Genomic DNA, 17,648 nt, shown 5'->3' with positions numbered 1-17,648 from the left:
GGACCACAAAGAACGAAAAAAAAAAAAAAAAAATCCTATTGGGAATGGTGGTCTACCATTTCGCCACCTGGTGTCGAAAACTGAAACTAGAAAGAGTAGGTACAACTTTAAAGTTGTACATTAATTTTGGCATAAAATTGTTCTTACGATAGTTTTGTGAAGTATGAAACAATGATTGAATACTAAAAACAAATCTTCATAAAAAACAAATAGTTTCAGATAAAATTTCCATCATCTTTTACAGTGAAAGACCACATTTTTGTCAAATAGGTTTAAAAAAACAATTATTTCACTATTTCATTTAATTATTTTGTGTTCAAATCTGATTCAAATGCAAAAATTTTCAAAATTAAATAATTTAAAGCTATTTTAAGCCAGAAACATAAAAAGTTGAACGATTACATTTTTTTATAAACTGAACACTTTTTAAATTAAACGTTAAATTATTTATATTTTAAATGGTTCAAAATCCTTCAAATGCTTCCAAATTTCATATTTGAAAATTTTGTAAATATTTCTAAATCTTTTTGGCTAATCACTGAAAATTAACGTTTCAAAATAAAAATCATTAATTGTCATAGGAAATGTTTTTTAATCTTCTGAAGCCATTCAAAATTCTTAAAAATCTTTTAAATTTTTTGTACGAAATATGCCAAAATCTATATTTGGTTTTAAATAATATATCTTAAATTGGTATTTATACATCGAAGTTCAACGATATAATTACAAAGTAAACATTTTTTTAATAGAACAATTAAAATCTAACGTTAAAAAATTAGTTTTTAATAGTTTACTATAATTGCTGATTTTAAATAAACAGTCAGATATTTTTCTTATTTAATTTTTTTTTTAATTGAATGGTTTAAAAATAGAATATTTTAGACTAAAATAATATGTTAAATTTAATTAAATCTTTTAATTATGAATATATTATTTTAAGTTTACTTTAAAATTGAAAACAGTTTATAAAGTTTCAATCAGGCGTTTACATTTGTTTAATTAATAAGACTTTGATTTCGAATCCTCTTGTAAAATTAATTATCATTTACTTAAAAAATTTTAAAGAACAATTCCATTTTGAAAATCGTTACTTATTTATATTCACAGTTGATCAGCTGAAAATGTTTTTTACCTAAAATCTTGGATTTCAAACGCTTATAATTTTCAATAGCTTAAGTCTTTAAAACTGCATTATAAAATTCTTTAAAAAAGAATGTACACTTAACAGTTAAAATCTAAAATTTAAAATGGTTTAAAGTGGAAAATTTTGGAAATGCGCATTTTAAACTGAATGATATCATAATAAACATTTTTATGCGCAAATTAAAATGCACCTTTAACATCGTACCTATTCGTTTAGTTCAGATTTTTTATCACCAGGTGGCGCATCGCAGTTTAACCATTCCCAATTGTAATCTGAAAAAATAAAAAAAGTAATTTTCGGACAAAAATAAAAAAAAAGAAAAATGAGAAGGCAGCCAACCACATACTCGTCTAATTTTTCTTTCCTCTTTATTATTTCTGTCCGAATTTTTTTTCAGATTACAATAGGATTTTTTTTTGTTCGTTGTCGTACAAATTTGGTCGTTGGATTCTTGTTTTTTTTTTTAACAGGAGTTTGCATCGGTTTCATTCATATTGAATTTACTGGAATTTAAACGTTATAATAAATTATTTTAAAATGAATCTGCTATATCACCAGAGATGGTATCAGAGATTTTTTTTTATTTCAAGTAATAATTTTAATTCCTTATAATAAAGAAACTGTCTGTACATCATATTTAACCTTCTCAAATCATATAATATTCCCAAGATTTTCCGAAGTTAGGCATCAAAATAAAATTCAAACTTTTCAGATTTGCAGTGACATCCGTATCCTCGCAAGCAGGAAGGAAATCGAGGAGCCTTTCGAGAAAACGCAAATAGGATCGAGCGCCATGGCTTACAAGAGAAACCCTATGCGTTCCGAAAGATGCTGCAGCATTGCCCGACATTTGATGACCTTGACAAATAATACCCTCCAGACTGCAGCCACTCAGTGGATGGAAAGGACCCTCGACGATTCGGCAAATCGACGAATTACTCTCGGAGAAGCTTTCCTCGCCGCCGACTCTGTACTGATGACTTTGCAAAATATCACTGAGGGTTTGGTGGTTTATCCGAAGGTCATTGCGAGATATATTGCCCAGGAACTGCCGTTCATGTCCACGGAGAACGTCATCATGGCTATGGTCAAGGCCGGAGGCGATAGACAGGTTACTCACTATTTAATTACAAAAAAGTAATTAAAAAAAAATCTACCCTCTATTTATTTGAGGTCCCTAAAGTACCCTATTTTTAAGATTTCGGCCCTATGGTACTCTATTTGCGGCCCATCACGTAACTTTTAATAATGTGCTGCATATTTTAGTCATATTTTTAGTACAAAATTAATTTTTAATAAATAAAATAGGGATTTTCGACAAAATAGTTAAATTTTTAATGTAAAATGTAACTAGAAAAAAATATATTTGGATAATTACATGAGAGATTTACAATGAAACTTTTTTTTTGCCTCAAAACATTTTTTTTCGCGTTTTGTTTTGGAAAATAACCGCTTGGTATTTTTTGACTTTTTACTGTACAAGAAGTTTTGAATGGAAAAAATTATTCTTGTACTGAAAATACGCATTCACCCACAATATTTGCATATAGTGTATTTTTAAAAAGAATTTTATTTATTTTGAACTTGGAACATTTTTTTCCGTTTTTTGTTTATCTTAAAATTTTTGTTCAAGATACTCAAGTGTGCAGGAAAAATTTGCACACTTAGATGACGTCGCGGGAAAAAAATCGTAACACTTGGAATTTTTTTTTATTTCTTCATTCTGAAATTTGTCCTGAATGTTTGACAATCAAAAAAAAAATGTTAAGATAAAAAAAAACGCAAAAAAATGTGCCAAGTTTAAAATAAATAAAATTGTTGATAAAAATGCAGTATATTGTTATGAAAAAAACAAAAACAATAGGAGTTATTTTCAGTATAAGAATAATTTTTTCTTTTCAAAACTTCTTTTGCAGTGAGCGATTGAAAACAAATGACTTTTCTCGATTACCACATTTTGAAAAATCATATCTCGAGATTTTCGAGTATCACATTGAAATAAAAAAATATGTGGCGATTATTTTCGATCTCAAAACGCAAATAAAAAAATGTTTTGTAGACAAAAATTTTGATTGTATATCTCCGAAGCAATGACCCATTTTTTAACTGAAAATTTCAGTTTAGACTTAAATTTGCAGTTGAAAAAATTAATTTTTGCAGCATAAAATGTGAATTTACAAACATAGAAGGAAATTTTGAACTAAAATAGATGAATTTTCAAAAAGAAGTATTATTCGTCACCAAAAAAGATGAACTTTCAACTAAAAAGATAATTTTCAAGAAAAATAATTATCAACAAAATTGTACAATTTTTAACTTTCGAAACAAATTTTGAGTTAAAACAATAAGTATTTCACCAAAAATGGACTAGGTAAATTAAAATATTAAATTTGAATATTTTGTTTAACGTTCCTTCTTTTTGTTTTTAATTATTATTTTTTAACGAAAATGTTATTATACCATTCTTGGTTGAAAATTGGCCTATTGTATGGAAAATTCGGTTTTTGTTTGAAAATTGCTTTTCTTGGTCGAAAATTCACCGTTTTTTGGTTGAAATATATTTTTTTTTAGTAGAAATTTCGTTCTTTTTGTTTGAAGATTATTTTATTTGTTTAAAATGTAAATATTCGGTTAAAACCTTCTTTTTTATTAGTTTTTTTACTGAAAATCTAAAAATTCCATTTTTGTTTAAAAAATTATGTTTCTTAATTGAAAAATCAACTATATGATCTAAAATTCATCTTTTTGTTAGAATTTTTTTATTGTTAAAAAATGTAACTATTCTGCTGTAAATTCAATAATTTTTTTGTTGCTCAAAATTTATATTTTTAATCTAAAATTTAACTGTTTCATTTTTGGTTAAGGCTTTACATTTTTCCGTTGAAAAATGCATTTCTTCCGTTGAAAATCTAATTTTGTATCTGAAAATGTATTTACTCCGTTTTTGATTACTTATTTTTTTAAACTTAAATAGTAATTTTTAAAGTTGAAAATTAAAACATTTTTTTTAAATTGATCTTTTCCAGTTGAAAATTAATCTTTTTTGGTACAAAATTTTTTTCTACTTTGAAAATTCATCTACTCAATGATTTTTTTTTATTATTGATAATTCAACTATTTTGTTCAAAATTTGGTTTTTTGCGTTGAAAAAAAATTTCTTAACTGAAAATTTAACTGGGTCATTTTCGTTTAAAATTTTTTTATTGACAATTAAAAAATGGTGTTGTTTTTTTTTTGTTTGCGTGAAAATTGATATTTTCTGTTTTCTTATTTTAAAAAGAATTTATAACTTTGGTTGAAAATGCATCTTTTTTGTAAAAAAAAGGTTTCTACTAAATTAAAAATATTGTTTAACTCTAAATTTTTCAATTTTCAATCCATTTAATTAAAAAAATTTAATTTATAAAAAGACTAGATTATTTAATATTTAGCAATATAAATAAAATTCCCCTGCAATTTTTGAAAAATCCTTCAAATTAAACAAAAATCCTTAAAATCTTCCAGGTTCTTTTTGATGATTTTGGAAATCCCTTAAAATCTTTTTAAATTTTTTGTTACGGTAATTTTTCAAAATGAAAAATCATTTTTAATTTTCCTGGGAATCTTAAGAAAATGATTTTATTCTTTTAAAGCTTTTCTCACAAAACTTTAAAAATATTCTAAATTTTTTGTTAGAAATCTGCAAAAATGTAGAATTTGTTGTGAATTCGGCTGTGGGCATTTCCACCAAAATCTCGGTACGAATAGCCGAATTCTGTACTTTCTACAAATAATAAGTATTTTTTTGTCATTTATAAATTCAAATTTTACAGACTTTTAAAATTGAATTTGCAGAATTTTTCTAAAAGTTCCAAGCAAATTTTAATTCGTCTTTAAAAGTTAAAAAAAAATTTCGAAATTGATTTTAAATTTTGAAAAATTTAAAACCACTTCTAGATTTCTCAAAATTTTGAAATAAAATTTTTTAAGATTTTTAAGTATGCTTAAACTGCTTAAAATGAAAAGAATTTTACTTAATATAAGAAATTTTAAGTAAAAACATGTATTTTTTAATTTCTCATGTGTCTAGCTTAAAATTACTTAAAATAATATATTAAAAATTTTTTTTTGAAGTTCAATGCTTGATTCTTTAACTTAGAGTATTGAAAATTGTAACGTGGATTTATATTTTTGGAACCTAATCTGAAATTTGAACTCTATAATTTATAAAAGTTAACAATTTGGTAGTTATTCTGAATTTTATTTAAAATTGTTCAATTAAAAAGTGTTACTACCTTCCATTTTATACGTGTAAATTATTGAGCATTTAATTATTTTATTATTATTTATTGAGCATTTTTTGAAGTTTAAAATTCACGATTTCCACTTTAAACGCTTTAATTTGTTGTTTATTGGTTAATTACTTTAAATGAAAAAATTTTCGTGTTAGGGTTCGATTTTTGAAATTTCATTGACCGTCAGAAATGTTTGCTAACCGGGTAAAAACCGTGAATTGACCGGGAATTTTTTTCTTCGATTAAAATGAGACTTATGTACTTACTCATTATTTTGATTAATTTAGTAAAAAGCGGCATACTTCGAATAAAAAAAAAACAGCATGGATATTCAGAACGTATAAAATATAGTAAAAAAATAAATAACGAATACCAAAATGAATGAAAAAAATTGCCGAAAAAATATATTATCACGGAATTGTAAAATTTCACAAATTTCAAATAATGTCAATATTTTTAATTGACAAAAAATAAAATCACTAAATTAAAAAATATCCTAAACTAAAATTCACCGACTTCGAGACCGGCTTATAAAATAAACGAATTCTTAAATTCCCACAAATATTTTAATTCCCGAAATAATAGAAATGCTGAACATAGTTAATTAATTATTAATTTACGAAGTATTTATGAAATTATAAATAAGACAAACAACTTAATTAATCATTAATTAATAATATATTTATTAATTTCCGTACTTTTAAATTACAGGAATATAAATATTTATGGAAATTTAGCAATTTATTTATTTTATAATTCGGTCAATTTATAATTAGTTAATTTATTTTTTCGGAAATTTTTGCCGCTAATTTGTAGTTTTGTTATTAATTTTTTTCGTTATTTTGTATCAGGCAAGGATATTTAAAAACTTTTTAATATAGTGATGAAGAACTATTTTTTTTTAATTGCCGTTTTAAAATATAATTCTTCTATATAATAAATATAATTATTATATCTATGTATGAAAACAAGGAATTTTTTTATCTTTGGCAACATTCAAATTAATTGAAACACTTTTTTCGAATTCTTATAATAAATTCATGTTCGAATTAAATTCTGAAATTAAATTTTGAAAAAATAAAAAACATATATGTGAATATTTCCTACGTCTTAGAAAAGAATCTAGAAGATTTTAAAGAAATTATTTTATTTTATAGGATTTTATAAAATTTTATGAAAAATTCAAATCTTTCTAAAAGATGTTCAGGACTTTTAGAAGGTGGGAATTAATCAAGAAATATTTAATTAATTTTCGAAAATGATTCCAGTTTTTAAATATTTCTAATCTATTTAAAATGTCTTAAATTCTTGAAAGTATTTTTAACTGTAAATCGGATTTTTCTTAAAAGTTTCAAATATCATTAAAAATTAAAAAAAATTACCTTACAATCTTCTACATTTTCCCAGCAATTTTAAGAACATTTGTTTATTCTCTGGAAAGCTTTCGAAATTATTTTAAAGCTTCTGAGCTATAGTTTTTAAATCTTTAAAAATCTACATTTCTCTAAATCTTTTAATGTTTAAAATGAATTTTGTATCTCATCAATTTTTCCAAATATTTTGTTAATTTACTCGATTCTTTATTCGTTTTTATTTTGTAATCTTACTTATTTGAACAATTTTGCTTTAAACTCTTTTAAACTCTTTCATAAAATTTTAGGAAGTCGTTTGACATGTTTAAAAGCCTTTTTAAATTTTCTCTTAAAGTTAATTTTTAGAAATGAAAAATTATTTAAAACTTTTGCACAAATATAAGGAAAATTCTTTTTTTTTTTAATATTCTCAGAATAACTTTTGAAAATTTATCAGATTGGATTCTGCTTTGCGTACTTTTTTAAGGCCTAAAAAGAAAGAACAAGTTCTCAAACCAGCTATTTTGGATCAAAATTTAAAAAGTGAGCGCTTTTTCAAAATGCTTAAAACCACATTTTTTCAATATTTCAAAATTCTATGTACGTTTATTCATAGTACTCAGAAACTCAAACAATTTATCCTTATGACTTTTTTCTATAAAAAGAAAACTATTAGAGTGAGAGCAATTTCAAAATGCAAACAAACGAACTAAAATGAACATTTTAAGTCAAACAACGCATGATATGAAAAAAAGTCAAGAGAAGAATAACGTTGATTTTTGAAAGCCCTGCAAGATTATCATAACAACTTGTTCAATTTGGTCGAAAAGTTAAAAATTCCAAATTTGATCGTACGAAAAATAATGGAAAATCCAAAAATTCCATTTCTTGGTCAAACTATGGAACAGACGAAAAAAATAATTAATTAAAATTGCGCGCCCTGAAAAGACCTACAAATTAGTAATGAGTCACTTTTCGATAGGACGCGTAGTTTTTGTTTTTAGTAGTAAAAAACAAAATTAAAAAAATAAAACATTTTTGCACAACGAAACAAGCTACGAAAACAAATGAAACAAATATTGTTTATGCAAAAAAGAGCTATAATTTTTGATAGGACACGTAGTTTTTGCTTTAGTCGTGAAAAATAACATTTAAAATAAAAATATGCAATTTCTTTGAAAAAACGACACAAGTGCGAACTAAAATTAACAGACAAAAGTGGTTCGTCTAAAAAGATCTATAAATTTATTATTAATCATTTTTAAATAGGACGAGTAGATTTTCTTTTAATCGTAAAAAATAAGATTACAAATAAAAAAATTGAATTTTCGGAAAAAGGACAGAAAAGACGAAAGAGGACATAGGATCCTGTATAGGACTCTATGTACGTTCCTCTATTAAACCCTATGCAGATGCGCAGTAGTTTTTCTTTATTCGTAAAAGACAAGGAAATAATAATTAGTATTATTCAATTTATATGCATATTATGAATTGTAATAATATAAATTGATTGAAATGATACATGTTTCAGCGCAGCTTAGAATACAATTGAAAGCAAAATACGAAACAAATATTAAAATAATAATGATAAAAATAATTTGTGTTTTATTTTGCAATCTTTGAATAGGCAATCCTAGGCAGAGTTACATAAAAAATGTATTATATTTGATAAAAAAGTGTTGTGTATAATGTAGAAAAGTTGACATTTTGGACAAAATCGAGTGCGAAGCACGAGATACGTGATGAGAATGTGTTCGTTAAAGCCGAAAGAGTTTTAACAACAGAGAGTTCACAATCACAAAATTACAGTTGTTGGTCTGTTGACCTTTTATTTTAAAAGGTTTGTGCACGAGTGCGGGACAAATGCAAAGACCGAGCGTGGAGTGTGATAGCCATCAGTCGCGTGACGTAGGTGCGCTCAAACTCTCGAGCTAAGCTCTTTTAACAAAAGAGAATTCACAATCACAAAATTATGCTGGTGGATGTTTTCAGTTTTAATTTTTAAAGGTTTGCGCAAGAATGTGCGAAAATATGAAGACCGAGCGCGTAGCGCGAGGTAAATACATAATCGAGCGCGAAGCGCGAGATAAATACAATATCGAGAGCGAAGAATGTGCTTGCGTCGCGGGCAGATTTTTTTATATGGGAAGTATTAAATTTCATAGGGCTTACGCAACTTCTAAATATCTTCTTTCTTCAAAAAAAAAAAAATGGATTTATTTTTGTCTGGATTCAAACAAATTTCCTTGCGATATGCATAAAAATTTGAAAAAAATTTCCAATCCTTTTTCATCCCACCCTAGTGGCTACTAGGGTGGCCGTTATTTTTCACTTTTCAAATTTCTCTGCTCTCACCCCCCCCAGTTTTGTTCAAATGCAAAAAAAATCAAAATCTGAGCAAAATCGGTTAATATTTAGGGATGGCGCAAAGACATGAAGTTTCCCATTCATTTAACATGGGAAAATGTTAGCTGTTTGTAAATCCAATATTTTTAACGCAATAATATGTTACAAATAATTCCATGTTACAAATAATTCCATGTTACAAATAACTCCATGTTCCAGTATATGTGACAAATTTGAATTTCATGTAATATTGCCATTTATTGACGCTTTTAAAAAGATTTACAAAAATCATAAATCGGTACTTTAAGAATACCCAGTAATTTTTTAACTAATATTTAATTGTTTAAACAATATTCATTTTTTTAAATATTTGTTTTTTCCAGTTAACTCGCGAAATGAACATACTTTCTAGACTTTATTCCCCATATAATCAATGATAACAATAACATAATTTGTTTAAATAATTTCACAATTATTTAAATAATATGTACTTGTGCAAGTATATATTTGACCTAAAAAAAAGTAGGAGAAACCTTTTATTTTTGCTATTTTTCGAAAGATTGAAATATTTTTATGTTTTAACTTGTTTTTCTAGAATACCCTTAAATATTAAACAAATTAAAATTGCTCAAGCAATTAAACATCAGTTAAAAAATGACTAGGTATTCTTAAGTGACCTATTAATAATTATTGTTATAAATTACTCGTCATTGAAAACCAAAATGAGCATCGCTTTTCGTTTTTGAAATTTTTCAAAGAATTACCCCTATTAAGGGATTGAGAAGGTCTCAAAAATGATTTTATAATTAGTGGTATTTCCTATTTAAAACTTTTTTTGGGATCTTTTCAACCCCTAAAGAAGGATATTTAAAAAAAAATTTCTAATCGAAAATCGATCATTACTTTAGCTTTTAATGACGGATAATTTAATACCAGTAATATATTTTCATTTTTTTTTAGTTCGCTAGCGAGATCCAAAAAATAGGCTAAAAAACAACTTATTTTGGACTCACTCTTTATGATTGATTCTTATTCTCTGACCAATTCTGAACAATATACTCAAACACGAAATTATTTGTAACATTATCGCGTTTAGATATTAGATTTACAAAAAGTCGACGTTTTCCCATTGTAAATCAATGGGAAACGTCATGGTCTTTGCGCCACCCCTAAATATTAACCGATTTTGCTCAAATTTTGAGATTTTTTTTTAAGACATTCGAACAAAAGTGGCAGTGAGAGCAGAGAAATTAGAAGAAAAATCCACAAAGTATAAATAAGAACCACCCTAGTGGCCACCCCTTATTTATCATTTATTAATTATTTTGTTGAAGGTTTGTCATGAGAAAATTCGAGTCTTATCTCATGAGGCGGGCGCACAAGTTAAGCAGCATGGATTAGATAACGACTTGGTGGAAAGAATAAGGAAGGATCCTTATTTCCAACCGATTTTAAATCAGCTTGAAGATCTTCTCGATCCCTCGACTTTTGTTGGCAGAGCTCCTGACCAAGTTTTGGAATTTCTTCAAGAAGAAGTGCAGCCTATTTTAGATTTGTACAAAGATCTGCAGGTAAAACCGGTGGAGCTTAATATATAAGTAGGAAAATTTGAAAACAAATTTGGTTTTATATTTCTGAAATATGAAGCCAGAATCAGCATTTAGAAAGGAATCTTATAAATGAATAATCATGTGAATTATAATCATGCTTTTATTGAACAATATATTGTATATGTATTTTTTGTATGAGTAAATATTTTTACTACGAGAAAATCAACTTGTTCTGAATTATGTAAACAGATTGAGGATTTTTATTCAGTGTGGCAGGATTTTGGAGGTGAGTATAAAATATAAAATAAACTTTTATCAAACTTAATGGGTCGTATAAAACTTAAACTAATTGGAAGTTTCTTTCCGTAAACTTTACAAGATTTTGGAGACTTTTCCCGAATAGATCAATTGCTGTGATGGCAAAAGTTGAAAAAGAAGAGAAAACATTAGAATTAAGATAAGAGAGAAAAGAAAATTCGTCGACAGTGAGAGAGAGAGAGGGGGGGGGGGAGCAAATTAGGAGAAACGATAGAGGAAGATTTGAGAAAGGCAGGATTTAGAAATTAGAATAGAATCAGAATTGAAACGAATGAAGCCTGGTCTTCAAAATTGTTAAGTTTAGAATGGAAAAGATGGGCAGGATCAGAAAAGTGAGATCAGATAGAAAAGAAAGAATAAGGATAGAAGAGAACTTCAGAAATAGAAAACTGGAAAAAAATAAGAGGAAAGGAATATAGAGGTTTTAGAAGCAGCTCACTATTGCGTGATATAATTTGAAGATATAGGTTTCATTCTTAAAATCTGATAGATTGTAGATGTAGATTATAGATTTAGAAGTAGAAAATAATTTTAAAAACAAAGATTTTTTTTATAGGAGAGAAGATAATCTATATAGTAATAAAATATTTTATAGGAAGAACATCATTTATAAAACGGGGAAAAAAATACAAAAAAGGAAATGAAAGAGAGAATTGATATAAAAGAAAGAATGAGGAAAGGAAATAATTCGAAAAAAAATTATTTATGGAAGAGAAGAGAATATATAGAGTAAAAAATAGTTTATAAGAAAGAAGATAATTTTTAGACGAGGAAAAGAGAAGAAGAAAATGAAAGATAGAATAGAAATGAAAGAAAGAATGAGAGAAGGAAATAATATGAAAAAGAAAGAATTTTTTGTAAGAGAAAAGGTAATCTGCAGAGTAAAATAGTTTATAGGAAAGAGTAGTATTTATAGAACGAAAAAGAGAATAAAAAAACAAAAGAGACAATAGGTATAAAAGAAAGTATGAGAAAAGGAGCAAAGGAAATAATTCGAAAAACAAATAATTATTTATGGGAAAGAAGATAATCTGCAGAGTAAAAATAGTTTATAGGAAAGAACATAACTTGTAGAAGAGAAAAAGAAGAAGAAAGGAAATTAAAGAGTGATCGGTATAATAGAAAAAATGAGAGAAGGAGCAAATAAATAATAATGAGGAAATAATTTGAAAAAGAAAGAATTGTTTGTAAGAAAGAAGATAATCTGCAGAGTAGAAATATTTTAGAGGAAAGAACATAGTTTATAGATCAGGAAAAGGGAGAAAAAAAAGGAAATGAAAGAGAGGATCGGAGAAAAGAATGAGATAGTGGAAAAAGGTGTGACTAAAGAGGAAATAATCTAAAGAACAAAGAATTTTTTTATAGGAGATAAGATAATCTATAGAGTAAAAAATAGTTTACACGAAAGAACAAAACTTATAGAATAGGAAAAGAGAAAAGCAAATAAATAATGAGGAAATAATTTTAAGAAGAAATAATTGTTTGTAAGAAAGAAGATAATCTGCTTCGTAAAAATAGTTTATAGGAAAGAACATAATTCACAGATGAGTAAAAGAAAAGAAGAAAATAACAAAGGGAAGAAAAAAGGAACTAAAAGAAAGAATCGGTAGAAAAGAAAAAAGGAGAGAAGGAGAGAAGGAGCAAAACAATAATAACGAGGAAATAATTTAAGAAATAAAACATTGTTTGTAGGAGAGAAAAGAATCCGCAAAGTAAAAATAATTTATAGGGAAGAAGATATGTTTGGAAGAAGTAAAGAGAAGAAGAAAAAGGAAATTAAAGGCAGAATCGATATAAAAGAAAGAATGAGAAAAGCAAACAATTAAAAAAAGAAAAAGAATTATTTGTGGGAGAGAAGATAATTTATAGAATAAAAAATAATTGATAGGAAAGAACGTAATTTATAGAGCAGGAAAAGAGATAAAAAAAAAGGATATGAAAGCGAGAATTGACATAAAAGAAAGAATGAGAGAAGGAAATAATTTGAAAAAGAAAGAATTGTTTGTAAGAGAGAAGGTAATCTGCAGAAAAAAATAGTTTATAGGAAAGAAGATAATCTATAGAAGAGGAAAAGAGAAGAAGAATAAAGGAAATAAAAGATAGAATCGGTAAAAAAGAAAAAAAATGAGAGAAGGAGTCAATAAATGGTTACGAGGAAATAATTTGAAAAACAAATAATGATTTATAGGAGAGAAGATAATTTTTAGAAAAGGAAAAGAGAAAAAGAAAAGGAAAGAGAGAACTGACATAAAAGAAAGAATGAGAGAAGGAAATAATTTGAAAAAGAAAGAATTTTTTGTAAAAGAGAAGGTAATCTGCAGAGTAAAAATAGTTTATAGGAAAGAATATAATTAATAGAAAAGTAAAAGAGAAGATAAAAAGAAAAGAAGAAAAGGGAAATGAAAGAAAGAATCGGTATAAAAGAAAAAATGAGAAAATGAAATAATTTGAAAAAGAAAGAATTGTTTGTAAGAGAGAAGGTAATCTGCAGAAAAAAAATAGTTTATCGGAAAGAAGATAATTTATAGGAGAGGAAAAGAGAAGAAGAATAAAGGAAATAAAAGATAGAATCGGTAAAAAAGAAAAAAAATGAGAGAAGGAGTCAATAAATGGTAACGAGGAAATAATTTAAAAAACAAATAATGATTTATAGGAGAAAAGATAATTTTTAAAAAAGGAAAAGAGAAAAAGAAAGAGAGAACTGACATAAAAGAAAGAATGAGAGAAGGAAATAATTTGAAAAAAAAAGAATTTTTTGTAAAAGAGAAGGTAATCTGCAAAGTAAAAATAGTTTATAGGAAAGAACATAATTAATAGAAAAGTAAAAGAGAAGATAAAAAGAAAAGAAGAAAAGGGAAATGAAAGAAAGAATCGGTATAAAAGAAAAAATGAGAAAATGAAATAATTTGAAAAAGAAAAAATTTTTTGTAAGAGAGGTAATCTGCAGAACAAAAAATTTTATAGGAAACAAGGTAATTTATAGAAGAGGAAAAGAGAAGAAAAAGGAAATAAAAGAGGGAATAGACATAAAAGAAAGAATGAGAGAAGAAAATAATTTGAAAAAGAAAGAATTTGTTGTGAGAGAGAAGGTAATTTGCAGAGTAACAATAGTTTATAGGAAAGAGCAATATTAATAGAACAGAAAAGAGAAGACAAACAAAAATAAAAGAGATAATAGGTATAAAAGAAAGTATAAGAAAAACGGTAAAGGAAACAATTTGAAAAACATTAAATTTTTTTATATGAGAGAAGATATTCTGCAGAGTAAGAATAGTTTATAGGAAAGAAGATAATTTCGAGAAGAGGAAAAGAAAAGAAGAAAAACAAAATGAGAGAGAGAGAATAGATATAGAAGAAAGAATGAGAGAAGGAAATAATTTGAAAACGAAAGAATTTTTTGCAAGAGAGAAGGCAATCTGCAGAATAAAAATAGTTTATAGAAAAGATTAAAATTTATAGAACAGAAAAAGATAAGACAAAAAAAAATAAAAGAGAGAATAGGTATAAAAGAAAGTGTAAGAAAAACGGAAAAGGAAATAATTTGAAAAACAATAAATGATTTATATGAGACAAAATAATCTGCAGAGTAGGAATAGTTTACAGGAAAGAAGATAATTTATAGAAAAGGAAAAGAGCAGAAGAAAAAAGGAAGTAAGAGATAGAATCGGTGAAAAAGAAAAAATGAGAGAAGGAAATATTTTGAAAAAGACAGAATTTTTTGTAAGAGAGAAGGTAATCTGCAGAGTAAAAATAGTTTATAGAAAAGAGTAAAATGTGTAGAACAGAAAAATAAAAGACAAACAAAAATAAAAGAGAAAATAGATATAAAGTAAAGAATAATAAAAGGTGCAAAGGAAATAATTTAAAAAATAATAAATTATTTATAGGAGAGAAAATAATATACAGAGTAAGAATTGCTTATAGGAAAGAAGATAATTTATAGAAGAGGAAAAGTGCAGAAGAAAAAAGGAAATAAAAGATAGAATCGGTAAAAAAGAAAGAACGAGAGAAGGAGTAAATAAATAGTAACGAAGAAATAATTTGAAATAAAATGGTTTATCGGGGAGAAGATAAATTTTAGAAAAGGAAAAGAGAAGAAGAAAAAGTAAGGGGAAGAGAGACTTGACATAAAAGAAAGAATGAGAGAAGGAAATAATTTGAAAAAGAAAGAAGTTTTGTAAGAAAGAAGGTAATTTGCAAAGTAAAAATAATTTATAGGAAAGAGCAAAACTTATGAAAGAAGACAAGAGAAGGCAAAACAGGAAATGAAAGAGAGAATGGATATAAAAGAAAGAATAAGAAAAGAAGGAAAGGAAATAATTTGAAGAACAAAGAATTATTAATAGGAGAGAAGAGAATCTGTAGAGTAAAAATAGTTTATAGGAAAGAACATAATTTTTAGAAGAGAGAAAGAGAAGAAGAAAGGAGATTAAAGAGAGAATCGGTAAAATAGAAAAAATGAGAAAAGAAGCAAATCAATAATAAAGAGGAAATAATTTTAAAAAGAAATAATTTTTTATAAGAGAGAAGCTAATTTGCAGAAAAAAATAGTTTATAGGAAAGAAGATAATTTATAGAACAGGAAAGGAGAATAAGAAAAAGGAAATTAAAGAGAGAATGGATATAAAAGAAAGAATAAGAGAAGGAGCAAAGCAAATCATTTGAAGAGCAAACAATTATTTACAGGAGAGATCATCTGCAGAGTAAGAGTAATTTATAGGAAAGAAGACAATTTATATGAGAGGTAAACAGAATAAGAAAGAGGAAATTAAAGAGAGAATCGATAAAAAAGAAAGAATGAGAGAAGAATGAAATAAATAGTAACGAAGAAATAATTCGAAAAACAAAGAATTGTTTACAGGAGAGAAGATATTATATAGAGTAAAAATAGTTTATAGGAAAGAATATAATTTTCAGAAGAGGAAAAGTGAAGAAAAAGGAAATGAAGGAGTGAATCGGTGTAAAAGAAAGAGAATGAAAGAAGGAGCGAATTTTTCAGTTTATTGAGAAATAAAGCTCAGCATAGACAGAGACAGACAGGCAGACAAAATGTACAGGTAACAATAGAGTTCGTAACACTAGAGATGGTTACTAAAATCACAGCATTTGCAAGACAAGATGAAGAGAAAAGAATAAGATTAGATGAAAGAATGAATGAACATAAGGCACAAGAATGACATAGTATAGAATGTAGAGTATAGATTATAGAACATAGTCGCAGTTCATAATATAAAGTAGTATATGAAGAGTTATAGAGAAAGTATAAATGTTTTCACTTTCGTGTTTCTTTCGATTTTAAGTACGCATGATAAATATTCATTGATTTCATTTGTTGAGTTTCAAGCACAGTAATTACTAGTGCGACTTTATTTTCGGTAAGGTGAAAGAAGAGAGCAGATTCAAGAATTTTAGATTTAGAATTGAATTGTGAAGGAAGAGAAATTTGAAAAGAAAGAGAAAAGGGAGGATAAGAAAGGAGATATGAGAAATGTTGCCTAGGAAGTAAGAGAGTAGATGAAATAGGAGTAGATAGTCGATCTTGAAAGCATATTTGATCACAGCATTGATTATGTGGTATGAAAGATTAGAATGATGAAGGTACCAACGATTTGAGTAAAGCGGCACGAGCAGAACAGTCGAAAGAGAAAAAGTTTAGTGAAAGGAGTAAAGTAGAGTAGCCGCTGAAAGTGGAACGTTGGTTTTATTTTGAGACATTCTGGCGAAAAATGAAAGTGTGTCTGGAGGACAAAGTGAAAGAGAAAAAGAGAAAAGGCGACAGTGGAATAAGATCAAAAATATTAAAGAAAGAAAAATGAGAAAAGAGAAAGGAAAATAGATAAAAAGAAGAAAAGGCAAGCTAGAAAGAAAAAAAAGAGACGAAAGAAGAGAAAAGAGGAAGAAGATAGATTTTAAGGAAATAGAGAAGAGAGAAGAAATAGTGATAGATTAGAGAAAGAACGGACGAATAGAACAGAACGAAATCAAAGAATGCTGAAAGACGAAGAAAGGAAGATAAATGCTTTAAAGTTCTAGAGGAAGAAAATAAAAAGAAGTATAGAGATATAAGGAAGAATAGATATTGAAACAGATTTGAAAAATTATCGAAAGGAGATAATAGACGCGGTAGAGAGTAGAATCAGGTACATTTGTGATATTAGATTTAGAGAGAGAAAGGCAGAAGTAGGAGAGAAAAGTATAAGAGAGAAAATTGATGAAAAGAAGTAGATGTGGATGATTCAAATTTATTTATTGTAGAAGAACGTAAATTTAGGGAAAAATGGAATTTTGTATAATGAAGAGGTTTGAAGAATTCAACTGTGGCAAGAAATGGCGATAGTGTTTATAAAGAGTAATACTGATAGGCTTGAGAAAAGAGAGAGAGAGAGAGAGAGAGAGAGAAGAAAAGAGAAAGGAAAGAAATAGAAAAGAGAAACAGAAAAGAAAATATTGTGGCAATTCAAGTATTTCTCAATCATTTCTGGGGGAGGGGTGGGAAAAAAATGAAAAATACGCTTACTGATGGTGGAAAAATTACCTTATGCGGAAAAAGAGGGTCGGGAGGCAGCAAAAAATCATGCACGCAATACTTAAACGACCACAAATAGAGAACAAAAGGGTGATTACAAATTACGTCAGTATCTATGGGAGGGCGCGGAGAGGGGGG

General features: G+C 26.8%; 1 protein-coding gene across 3 annotated transcripts in view; it reads left to right on the top strand.

Annotated features, from left to right (window-relative positions):
* LOC117172155 (adenylosuccinate lyase) overlaps positions 1-10,888 on the top strand; it is a 64,766-nt gene extending 53,878 nt beyond the window's left edge. For 2 of the 3 annotated variants that reach the window (XM_033359959.1, XM_033359961.1), the window contains exons 5-6: positions 1,857-2,255; positions 10,451-10,888. In XM_033359959.1, coding sequence (XP_033215850.1) covers positions 1,857-2,255; positions 10,451-10,714 — 663 coding nt within the window. In that variant the 3' untranslated portion in view covers positions 10,715-10,888. Of the gene's footprint in view, positions 1-1,856; positions 2,282-10,450 lie in introns of all 3 variants that reach the window. The other variant, XM_033359960.1, reaches the window with a different exon arrangement.
* Positions 10,889-17,648: the final 6,760 nt, after the last annotated feature.

The sequence above is a fragment of the Belonocnema kinseyi genome, chromosome 4, assembly GCF_010883055.1.
Source record: "Belonocnema kinseyi isolate 2016_QV_RU_SX_M_011 chromosome 4, B_treatae_v1, whole genome shotgun sequence".
NCBI lineage: Eukaryota > Metazoa > Arthropoda > Insecta > Hymenoptera > Cynipidae > Belonocnema > Belonocnema kinseyi.
The sequence above is the reverse complement of the archived record's forward strand: the minus strand, read 5'-3'. Positions and strand labels throughout refer to the sequence as shown.